This window comes from Cornus florida, unplaced genomic scaffold (assembly GCF_030987335.1).
Source record: "Cornus florida cultivar Cherokee Brave unplaced genomic scaffold, ASM3098733v1 CherokeeBrave_3.0.0_Hap2_Chr11, whole genome shotgun sequence".
Taxonomy (NCBI): Eukaryota; Viridiplantae; Streptophyta; class Magnoliopsida; order Cornales; family Cornaceae; genus Cornus; species Cornus florida.
Window position 1 is genome coordinate 63,733,291 of NW_026775581.1, and position 13,277 is coordinate 63,746,567.

The 13,277-nt window shown below is 31.0% G+C and overlaps 1 protein-coding gene across 1 annotated transcript; it reads left to right on the forward strand.

Moving 5' to 3' along the window:
- Positions 1 to 10,773: 10,773 nt before the first annotated feature.
- On the forward strand, positions 10,774 to 12,818 carry LOC132284827 (peptide methionine sulfoxide reductase-like). Its single transcript, XM_059786964.1, has 2 exons — positions 10,774 to 11,154; positions 12,353 to 12,818. The coding sequence occupies exons 1-2, from the start codon at positions 10,822 to 10,824 to the stop codon at positions 12,605 to 12,607; spliced, it is 588 nt and encodes a 195-aa protein (XP_059642947.1). The 5' UTR covers positions 10,774 to 10,821; the 3' UTR covers positions 12,608 to 12,818.
- The last annotated feature ends 459 nt before the right edge of the window (positions 12,819 to 13,277 follow it).

Sequence of the window (13,277 nt, forward strand, 5' to 3'; positions counted from 1 at the left end):
AATTTTAAAATTAAGTGTTCATTCTTGTTTGCATTTTTATGCAAATTTTTATCAGTTAATTGCTGAATGTAATATTAACTCTGTATTAGTTACCATTTATTTTCTTTTTTCACTTTTTTTTAATTCTAAAATTAATGTGTTCATTCTTGTACGCATTCTTATGAAGCAACAAAATTAGTTAATTGGTGACCGTAATATTAACTTCATGTTTCTTTCATGCCACCTTTGATTTCTATTGCGTGCATTAACTTGTATTTCATATTTTGATTTCTTTTGCATGTGTTTAATTTCTTAGGTTTACATATCATTTTTTTTTTTTTTTTTTTTTATGTTAGTGTTTGATTCCATCTATGATGATTTTTGTTATATATCTCTCATACCATATTTTGATTTATATCTCGATGTATTAAAACTTTGGTATTTGAATTTTTAGTACTATAAATTGAAAATATTGAGTTTTAGCTAACCGGTGCTACTCTTTCCTTTATCTTATGCGTAGTCTATAATCATGATTTTTTTTGCTATACTATGTTCAATTGTCTCCGATCAATATTCTTTTATCTTGTATTTTTTTGTGCAAATAATGTTAAATATTAGGTATTTTTATGATCAATGTCTATCCCTTTTAAAACCTTCTATTAACACGGACCACATTAGTTTCAGGCATATCATTTGTTGTTAGTTACCAACAAAAGGATCTTTATATGCTCAGTCTCGTGTGTGTGTGTGTGTGTGTCATATTCATAGATATTGGTCCTGATAGCTAACCATTTTAGATTTTAAATGGACGACGACATGGGAATGTTACGGTGCAATAGAGCAAATACTTGGACTTGAGGGGCCAAAAAATTTAATCGGAGATCGGCATATGTACCTCCAACATTGTTTTGAGTTTAGGAATCATGATGCAAAGTTTGTAAAGGGTGGTATGGTAACTAAGATTCTAAACTTATATTAAGAGTTCTAAAAATTTATAATTTTTAAATTTAAACTGCAAATTAAATTGTTGTGATTGCAGGTAGATTGGATTATCTACGACACTAGATGGTTGGCATTCCTGAATACAAATGGAGTTGAGCTAGAACAGGAAATTATTCATGTACAAGTTGGCATAAATGCCATATATATTTATTTATTTATTTATTATTATTATTATTGTTATTTACGATTATTATTATTTACGTATAATTGAAATTTTTATTATACATTTATGTTATGATATAGAGAAGAAATAATTTTGAAACACGTTACATTTAACTTGAGATGTATTCTACCCATATTAATGTGTTCTAGTGAAGAGCATTCATTTTTGGTTCATGTTGGGGATTTAATGAATAATTATAATTTCACACACTTCAGTTTTAATTTGGGATGTATGTTTTCTATTAAGATTGACTTAATTTGTCTTCTTAAAATGTAATCAAAAGTTATTTTTAATTGGGATGTGTGTTTTATCTATGAAGACTAGAAACCGTGTTCAAGTGAAATAAGGGGTGATTCTTTCTACAATTTTGTTGGGATTTATTGTATGATATTTGATTGTCACATATTACATTTAATTTTGGGATGTATATATTTTCATGATGTTCTTGTGTTGACGTGAAATAAAAGATGATTCATTTTAGGTTATCGTTGGAATTATATTAACTATAATTTAACACATATTATATATATATATATATATATATATATATATATATATATATATATTATGGGATACATATTTTCCATGATGAATAATTAAATATGTTCAAAATAAAAAAATTAAAGATGATTTTTTGAAGGAGAAATAAATGGTGATTCGGTTACAATTATTCATGGAATTTAGTGCACACCATTGGAAAGATAATGAAAAATTAACAAAGTTAGACTCAAGAATCACTTGATTCGGAGTCTAAATAAAGAAGATATGAAACCTCTAAATTTTACAAAAAACTTAACAAAACTGTGAGAACAGGGATGTCAATACAACCAAGCTAATCTAAACAAATGTACGAGATTGTCTGGGATGTACAAATGTATTTGCATATGAAGATTTCGAGTCTCGAATTCGGCTATTGATCACCGATTACATAAAAGGACGTCAATACAACCAAGCCAACCTAGGGATGTTGTGCATCCTAAAATAAGGTCTCCTTACCTAAAAAATATCCCAAACAACTACGGGGAGTAAACAAGTTACTCGTAGGAAATGAGTATGCGTATACGCTATAGTCTTAATGTTTTTGCATGAATAATATAAGTATATAAAAATATATTGGGATGTTTTCTATAAACTATTACCGACATTAGCTATAAAAATATAAGGATAAATAAAATATATGTATTTGCATAACTGTATCAATTAAGAGTTGTATTTCGATTATTTTCCTTTGAGCCTTGGAAATTATCTTATAAATTTATTGGGATGTTTGCTATAAACTATTAACGACATTAGTTATAAAAATATAAGGATAAATAGAACATATATATTTGCATAAATGGATCACTTGAGAGTTAGTTATATTTCTATTATTTTCATTTGGACCTTGAAAATTGTCTTACAAATTTATTGAGATGTTTTCTATAAATTATTAACGACATTAGTTATAAAAATATAAGGATAAATAGAACATACGTATTTGCTTAAATGGATCACTTGAGAGTTGTATTTCAATTATTTTCCTTTAGGTCTTGAAAATTGTCTTACAAATTTATTGGGATGTTTTCTATAAACTATTAACGACATTAGCTATAAAAATATAAGGATAAATAGAACATATCTATTTGCATAAATGAATCACTTGAGAGTTATATTTGAATTATTTTCATTTGGATCTTGGAAATTGTCTTACAAATTTATTGGGATATTTTCTATAAACTATTAACGACATTAACTATTAAAATATAAGGATAAATAGAACATATCTATTTGCATAAATGGATCACTTGAGAGTTGTATTTTGATTATTTGCATTTAGGCCTTGGAAATTGTCTTACAAATTTATTAGGATGTTTTCTATCAATTATTTATGACATTATCTATAAAAATATAAGGATATATAGAACATAGGTATTTGCATAAATGGATTAGTTGAGAGTTGTATTTAGATTGTATTTTTTTGGACCTTGCAAATTGTCTTACAAATTTATTGGGATATTATCTATAAATTATTAACGAAATTATCAATATAAATATAAGGATAAGTATAACATATGTATTTGCATAAATGGATCAGTTGAGAGTTGTATTTGGATTTTATTTTCCTTTGAGCTTTGGAAATTGTCTTACAAATTTATTGGGATGTTTTCTATAAACTATTGATGACATTAACTATAAAAATATAAGGATAAATAGAACATATCTATTTGCATAAATGGATCACTTGAGAGTTGTATTTCGATTATTTACATTTGGCCCTTGGAAATTGTCTTACAAATTTATTGGGATGTTTGCTATAAATTATTTACGACATTAGCTATAAAAATATAAGGATATATAGAACATATGTATTTGCATAAATGGATCAGTTGAGAGTTGTATTTGGATTATATTCCTTTGGGCCTTGCAAATTGTCTTACAAATTTATTGGGATATTATCTATAAATTATTAACAAAATTATCTATATAAATATAAGGATAAGTATAATATATGTATTTGCATAAATGGATCAGTTGAGAGTTATATTTGGATTGTATTCCTTTGAGCCTTGCAAAATGTCTGACAAATCTATTGCGATGTTTTCTATAAATTATGAATGAAAATATGTTATGAAATGAAATTAAATTGATGGTTTACTATTAATCCCTATTTTTATTGAGCAACTGCATTTTTGTAAAACAATTTATAACTTTTTTAACTTAGCCTATATAAGTTAAAAAAGTTGTGTTGTAAAACAATTTTACTTGAATTGATGAGTTGACTTAAAAGGAATCATTAAAATTAGGAGTAATAAACGGTATTATATGCCAAATATATTGTGTTAATACGTCAATGCATTGCCTCATTTTAAATAGGTCAGTCACCTGTATTTAATCATCGAAAGAAAATATCTAATTTTAATACATACATAATACACAAAATTATCAAAAGTCGGTCAACTACTACATTTCCAGATATACCAAAATGTACATATCATATAAAACAACTCGCGCAAATTCCAAAAGGTTACAAGTACGTAAACGTAAATGAACAACATCATAAAATTAAAGTCAAATACATATTGGAATGACTGTCAAGAATCAAAGAGTCGTTGTTGAATTGGTCAACCTATCTCCGAAATTGGCAAGTGGGACGTTGGCGTGCCAGTCTTTGAATATGATGATGGGACAAAATGCAATCCAATTTACATCTGGAGTGGTTCTTAAATGCATGTTCCACCTTAATAGCACATTTGCTTAGTTTGTTAATAGAGTATTGAGTTCACCACCATTAATATTACAGGTGCTGGTGGAGTCACATATGAAAATTCTTATAATTGCAACAATACTGACAGTAAAGAACAAGTGGTAGGGGATTGTTCAACTTTGACTGCCACCTGCCTCTCCAGATACGAGGGCTTCAGTGAAATTCTGCAACATAATAATGAGATTTATTACGTGTGCATAATTTAATAGACAAATGGTATTACTTATAAAACTACATGGAAAATGGTAAGGGGAGAAAAGTACCTCAACCTGAACTGTTCCTTTCGTTGAGTTCATCTTATTGTGAATCTTTAGCTCCATGGTTGGTTTCAACCTCTTACATTTCTATTTACATAGATTTTTACAATTGAGGCTATTGGGGATTTTGTCAGTGCTTTTGTTGCTCCCCAATTTTGCCTTTACCACAACTATAAATTGCATTCATCTCAGCAAATTTACGACTACAGTTTTCTGACTCATTAAGATTATTAAACAAACACAATGTATCAAGAATCCAAGACCCTCAATTACAAACCAAATTTAAACCAAAGCCAATCCATTTTCTATAACGTTAGGATAAGACTATAGAAAAAATTAAAGTCAATGAATATATGTAATTTTGTACAATAATGTGACAGTTTAATTTTTTAATTTTACTTTTTCCAACTGAGACATGAACCTCAAATCTTTTTTGGGGCTAGTATTTTCTTAAATATTAAAATTATGTTAAATTACTACTAATTATTACGACCACTCATAATTCTCAATTACCATTACAAACAATATCAAACAAAAATATATGGTCCATTCTGTATAACAAAGTACATTCCAACTCTTTTCTAGTATGTATCAGCAATTAAATTTGATCAATTTCCCATCCATTTATTAATTATCAACTATATACTGATACTTAAAAATATAAATTCGTCTCCAACATTAATTAGGGTTCGCATGTCATAAAAAAAAAAATGGGGTTAAGAATTATTCTTCAAAATATGAACCTAATTAATCATAAGAACAATAAATGCAATATTTGTTTCCAACATTAATTTTGGTGAGAAAATTTTACAATATGAAATATTAAATATGAACCAAATTAATCATAAGAACAATAATTATGCAATATTTGTTTCCAACATTAAAAAGGGCTGGAATTTTTTCTTCAAAATACAATCATAAAGAATCAGTACAATGATAAATGCAATATTTATTTCCAACACTAATTAAGGTTCAGATTTATATAAAAATGAACCAATTTTTTCTTTCACAAAATCCGAATCCAAATAATCAGAAGAACAATAAATGCAATATTTGTCTCCAACATTAATTAGGGTTCAGATACCATACAATATAAATAATCTTTAATAGTGGTTTAGATTAGGAATAAACTTATAAATACATCAACAAACTAAAAAAAACAAACAAACCTAATATATTGGAAACGACCTTAACTTACAATATTGAAAATAGAGAAGTCTTTGTCTTTGTAAACTCCTTTGTCTTTGTAAACTCAAATAATTTACGCCGGACACTTTCGCAATCTTTTTCTTCTCTCTCTTCCTTCTTACAACTTTCCTTTTCCAGCCATTCATGTACCCGAGGATTCATAACATGTACTAGTTGCTCTATTTCTTTGGAAACCATTATCTATGGAAGTAAAAAAAGAAAGAAGAACAAATTTTAGGAAAGAGATGAGACCTTTCTCTTGTTTTGGTAACAAATAAAAATCTTATTCTATTTTGAGCTTTGGGAGAAGAAGATACAATAAAGGGCGGGCTTTTGAAATTTCAATTTTCAAATTGACTGCAATACTGTTCTGATATACTTATATATTGCGTATAATTTATATATATTCTGTATATAATTTATATTTCCATAAATACAGATTTTAACTTTTTCACTTTTTTAGTGTTGCTACAGTGAAAACCGGCCAGAACAAGAGCCACTGTTCCAATGGAGAGGGTTTTGGTCCAATCAATTAGTGTGTATGCCTTGGTTGGTCTAACCTTGTTTTATACTCAAAACGGTGAATCACATATTTTTGCATAAAAAAGGGTTTTGTTTCGGTAGTTGTTTTAGAAAATTCTACTGTAAAAATATTCCGAAATCAGTATAATGTTTAAACTTGTTGCTTCAAACGATTCAGAATAGTTCCACAACTTTCATAATATGGAACTACTCCGAATTGATCTTACAATTCGCTGCACCAAGGTGAATGTCACTATCCGAATTTTCTAAATAAATTCTTCGATTTATTCAAATCAAAATACATCAGTATTACACTCTCAGAATCTCAAAAAAAAATATCCTTTTATTGATACAATATCAATTTCTTCAAATAAAAAAATATACAACATCTCCAAATAAATTAAATTAAATCCTCAACACCAACTTTTCCACATAAGCCCACACCTAGCAATCCACGTCCATCCCCGGTACCTGAAACTGGAAGGGGGTGAGACGGGGGAAGTCCTAGTAGAAAAAACCATTACAAGAATTTCAAGGGGTTTCATGAAAATTAGCTTCACAAAATAATAGATATGATTTTAAACAAAATACATATATGCAATTTAAAGCAAAAGAGCAATCACAAAATATTTGAGATAAAATCACCTAGACAATTCAAGGTATAAAGAACCCTACACTATAAATTAAATATCTAAATTAATGGAGACTCAAACCTTCGGCCCCCACTGTCCATCTCGGCTCTGTCCTCAAACTCTCTATCTATTGTTTCTCTAATTTTTTTATTTTGTATTCTTACCAAAGATTCAAAACATACACTAATATATAAAGGCACACCATAAAATTTCAATACAACTCATCGCGTCCACATTTAGATGCCCAAACCAAAAATAGTGTTGCTCTTTGGGGGGATTGCTCGGGTTCCTCCCTTGCTTGGGTCCCTCTGGCTTGTAATAGTGTTGCTTATTTAGTGAGCAAGCATTTGAAGGTCAAGGTTGGCGATTTGGAATAGAGCATCTGCCCCCATAGTTGTGTTATGTACTCTCAGATTATGTTTCTTTTTCCGTTTCTATGTGAGTTCGCAGTTGTTTGTGTTAAAATAAATAAATAAAAATAATCTCATTTTAAACCAAAAAGTCATCTGGTCCCGCCACCATCCACTTTATCTTATCATCTCCTTAATTCTTTTACATTCAGGCAACCTGATCCCATTTCTTTCTCATTCATCTGATATACACAACAATACAATCTACCTCTTTCTAAAACAACAGAGCCACGTGCAGCCCGAAAAAAAACCTTGGCCACACAATCTCTTGGTGGGTCCCGCAAAAAGCATCATCACATTTCTCTCATGTGATTTTTCTGTTCCCCATTTTCGGCACCTGCTCCTTACTCCATTCCATCAGACATGCAATATATTAATATATATATATCATATGTGCATACAACAAACTCAAGTCAAAACCCACTTATTTTCATATTCTTATCTCCATGTCACATTAATCATCATAATATCTATATTATATAAACAACAAAATCAAACTATGGGACCCGCCAACCATTATCACTAAATTCCATTCTTTGATTTCCCAATCTCGGTGCTCCACTTCCTAACCCATCAGATTACATTATACAAATATATAATATAGATATAAATGCAATAAAACTAATTCAATTCCATAAATCAAGTGATGAACCTCACAAATTACCATTTATAATAATTCTTTCCTCACTAATTTCAGTGGCAGGTGCATCTCCTTTGCACCAAACAAATTCAACCCCATAAATTAAGTGGTGGACCTCACAAATTACCATTTATAATAATTCTTTCCTCAGATTTCGATGGCAGGTGCATCTCATTTGTACCAAACAAATTCAACCCCATAAATCAAGTGGTGGACCTCACAAATTACTATTTATAATAATTCTTAGAAAGAATTATTATAAATAGTAATTTGTGAGGTCCACCACGAGAAAAGAATTATTATAAATAGTAATTTGTGAGGTCCACCACTGAATTTATGGGGTTGAATTTGTTTGGTACAAAGGAGATGCACCTGCCACTGAAATTAGTGAGGAAAGAATTATTATAAATGGTAATTTGTGAGGTTCATCACTTAATTTATGGGATTGAATTTGTTTGGTGCAAAGGAGATGCACCTGCCACCGAAATTAGTGAGGAAATAATTATTATAAATGGTAATTTGTGAGGTCCACCACTTGATTTATGGGGTTGAAGATGCACCCGCCCCGAAATTAGTGAGGAAAGAACTATTATAAATGGTAATTTGTGAGGTCCACCACTTGTTTGGTGCAAAGGAGATGCACCTGCACCGAAATTAGTGAGGAAAGAATTATTATAAATAGTAATTTGTGAGGTTCATCACTTGATTTATGGGGTTGAAGATGCACTTGCCCTCAAAATTAGTGAAGAAAGAATTATTATAAATGGTAATTTGTGAGGTCCACCACTTTATTTATGGGGTTGAATTTGTTTGGTGCAAAGGAGATGCGCCTGCCACCAAATTAGTGAGGAAAGAATTATTATAAATGGTAATTTGTAAGTTCCACCACTTGATTTAATTTATAATAACTAAATCAACAACTCTTGTGAAACCCACGAAACTCATTAAATTTCCATCACCATTTTCTCTTCAATTTCGCTAGTAGCTCCATTTTGCTACAATCAGCTGGACATATATATATATATATATATATATATATGCAAAACAACCAAAATCTATTAAATTTCAATTGGGTAAATCATCAATTTAAATAAATATTCAATCTTAACAATTAAAAGTCATAAAAATAATTAAATTCAATTCTTAAAAATTCGGATTATTACAGTGAAAGGATTTGAACCTAAACAGATGCGCTTACCATACTGGAAATTTTGTTTCAGAGTTTTTTTTTTCCGTGAATATTTTTGTTTCAGAGTTGGTATTGATTCTTTCTCCGAATTTCAGAGTTGGTAATTGTTCTAATCAAACTTTTGCTTTATTTTTATCTTCTGATGAATTTTCAGTATATGTCAAGACTGTCTCTGTCAAGTGATTCTAGTGAGCATTCTCGTGAACCCATTCAGACTATCAGTTGATTACTTGATTCAGTACAATGGGATATAATATTATTGAATATTGACAATTAGTTTGAAGTTTTCTATTCTGTATTTATTATTATTTTTTTTTTGTTATTGTATTTTGTTTAATTGTTTTAGGTATGGCCATAAAGTCTAAAATAAGTTTGGGAACTGTAATTAAAGAAATATATTGTATCTAACAGTTCTGGTTCTATTTTCAAGAAGGAACTGTTGGGACTGGTTTCGATTCCTAACGGAACCGTACCCAATCGCATTGTGTATTCCCCTATTAACTTATACAACATTTATGCACGTCATTGGCACCTGGATGCATTTATGCATTGTTGGCATGTGTAGTATAAATTATAATAAACGTTGAGCGAATATGTCTACACTTGGAGTCAACTTTTGCATGCGTCCTCCAACGATAAAACAAATACTTGAGGTGACTAGCATAAGTGCATACAGCTCTACTCTTAACGTCTTATCGTCAACGATAAAACAAATACGGAGGTGACTAGCATAAGTGCATACAGCCCAACTCTTAGCATCCTACCGTTTACAAAATCTTTCATTACTTTGTATTCATTCGTTATGTCGAATTCTTATTATTTTTTTAGTTGTACTTAGTTGATTTAGCATGTGTGGTCATCTTTCGTTCCAATTTTATACAAATTCTCTATTATCTGACTTTAAGATATACCCCAAAATTTTTGAGAGATGAAAGAGTCCTGTTAATTAAAATCTGGTGGCATGTTTCAGGTGTAAGAATTATTATTATCATTATTTGGGATGGTTCATGTTAGAATTGTAACTTGTAACAATTATTTGTTTAAGTTAACATAATGTTGTTATTATTATTATTATTATTTTGGTAGGCTTTTATGTTAGATTGGCAAATGCTAAAGCACAAATACATTTTTGAAATAATTGCTCTACTTATGGAGTACAAATGACAATTAATTTGAGTCTAAAAGCCGTCATCATTCAAGAATATATTTTAATTTAATAGTATTTACTCATCTCATTAAAAAATTAAAAAATTTAAATTTAATTTGAAAAGTAATCACTATTATATCGTATACTCTTATCTAATTTTTTACTCTTAATATTATACATAGTAATATATTACCATCGATTAACAAACCTGATTAAAATAATATCTCCTTCCGTAACAGAGGCAGAGAGTGAATATAGTCATCAAATTTTATTTTTTTCCCAAATTACTGTATATATATTTTTTTATTTTAAGAAAAGGCTAATTTTTGCTTCTACTTTCCAAAAGTACCCTTCTATCTTTGACTCTCTATCTTTATACACACACAGTTACGCGCACACATTATAGATATATATCTACTCGCTTCTCAGACTGGAGCCAAGGAGAAAAATGGCTTCTAAGCAAGCAGGCGCAGACACCAAGAATCCGGCTTTGGATCCCGATCTGGATTGCCCCGACCAACCTGGACTCGAGTTCGCTCAGTTCGGAGCCGGGTGCTTCTGGGGAGTGGAACTGGCGTTCCAGAGGGTTCAAGGAGTGACCAAGACTGAGGTGGGTTACTCTCAGGGTCAACTGCCCGATCCGAATTACAAACTGGTCTGCACCGGAACCACCAATCACGCCGAGGTTGTCCGGGTCCAGTTCGACCCGTCCGTTTGCCCATACACCAACCTCCTCTCTCTTTTCTGGGGCCGCCATGATCCCACCAGTGTTAATCGCCAGGTATTTGGATATTCTCTGCTCGACCCATTGAAATAATATTCTTGTATTTTCCAATCCTTGTTCTGTTTTCAATATTCAAGATTCTTTTTTTATGTGGAATTTTAATAAAGTTGCTTGTTCTTGAATTGCGCAACATGGGTTGGATATGACTAATTCAGCTTTAAGCTTAGTCAAAGATCAATTTATTTATTTATTTTTTTTACCATCGTACCTGTAATCTAGCCGTACAAGCCTTCTATTTCCCAAATTTCCCAAAGAAAGAAAAGTTTCGAACTTCAGTGGAGAGATACTGTGTGAGTACAAAAAAAAAATCAGTTTTTGGGTATTTTTGTGTAGGTTTGTCACTAACTCTGACCAAAAAATGGCTGACATAGTCTCCTATTATCTAGAGGAAGAGGGGACTTCATTGAACGGGTCACTGATTATGTGATACTGTCAAATGCTCCCTAAGGAACTCATTAGTGCAATTATTAGATATTAATATCATGCAAACAAGGGGAACTCATAAAGAAAGGAAAAAAACGGATGTTCAGTATAATTGGAAGTAGGGTTGGAATATGCTTAATTATGTGATTTGATTTGAATATGCAAGGCTAAAACAGACCGAAGATGATTGCTAGAATATTATTTCATAATGCAATCCATCTTTATATTTCTTATATTTCCATTCATTGTTTCTCACACACCCAACAAACCTGGGGCCATTTGGAAGTTTAACAAACCAACCCTCCTAGCTTGGTCTACTACTCTACCCTAAAACCTACTAAACCTCAAGTGTTCAAGTCTTGTATTCCATTCTTACCCATATGTAAGCCCAAGCCTCCATTTGGTTTCAAAGTATGTAGAGGAAAAATTTGGAACTTGCCATAATATTAGCAACAAGTGGTAACTTTTCAAATCTCCTTTCCGTTCTATGTCCTAACTAGGATCTATAGGATAGATTAAGTGGTTTTTTTTTATTTATTATTATTATTATTATTATTTTTTGATTTTGTTCTCGGTGGGGACTTGAACTCTTAACCTTTCGTTTGGGAAGTTGAGGAGATAAAACTAAGTTACAACCCTAAATGGTTTTGAACTTTGAATTCTACGACAGTTGCTCTTGTATATAAAATGTAAAGAATACTAAAAGCATTTTTCTGACGGATTGAAATCCTTGCTAATCCATGTTACATATGATGACCTGTTTATGTGCTAGGGTGCTGATGTGGGCACTCAGTACCGCTCAGGGATATACTACTACAATGAGGCCCAGGCTCAGCAAGCACGTGAGTCAATGGAAGCTAAGCAGATGGAGCTCAAAGACAGTAAGATTGTGACAGAAATTCTTCCAGCAAAGAGATTTTATAGAGCAGAGGAGTACCATCAGCAGTATTTGGAGAAGGGTGGTGGTCACGGCTCGAAACAATCTGCTGCAAAGGGCTGCAAAGAAACCATCAGATGCTATGGCTGACAAAATATGTATGCTTGAACATTCCCCAGTTGAATTTGGTTTGTTACATGGTATGTTGATCATACCAGTCTCAACTATCTCACTCCTCATATTGTGCACTGGGCACAATATGTTGGACAGAATACATAAATAATTCCTTATTTATTTTGTGTTTATGGTTGGGATAATTATTGCCATCTTAGAAGAATGTAATAATCATTTTCTCGTTCAAGTTATCTACCTATAACATGGATGATAAATAGCTTAAATTTTTAAGGTGGACTATAACGCACCCGACTCGTTATAATTGATATCAAAGTCAGATTTAGTCTTAATTTTGATTCGGGTTTACGCCAAATGCTTCAGCAAAGCTTGAATCGGCCCAATTTTAGCTTTATGCCAATCTTGAATATTATGCAAGAGTAAACAGCCCAATTTTGTAAATAATAAATCGAAGCTCCAAACATCCCCAAACTCTCTCGGATATACTCAAGAAGCCCAAAGTAACTAACTATAGGCCTAAACCCATTAGACTATTTGGATAACAAAATAAATAGCAATTCAGAAAAATTGGAAGCCCATTGAACAACAACCAAATTTACAAATTTAGAATGGATTGCACATATAAATATCAAATACATATTCCGCATTTACTCAAAACACCATATGCAAAAAAAAACTAGGATTAATT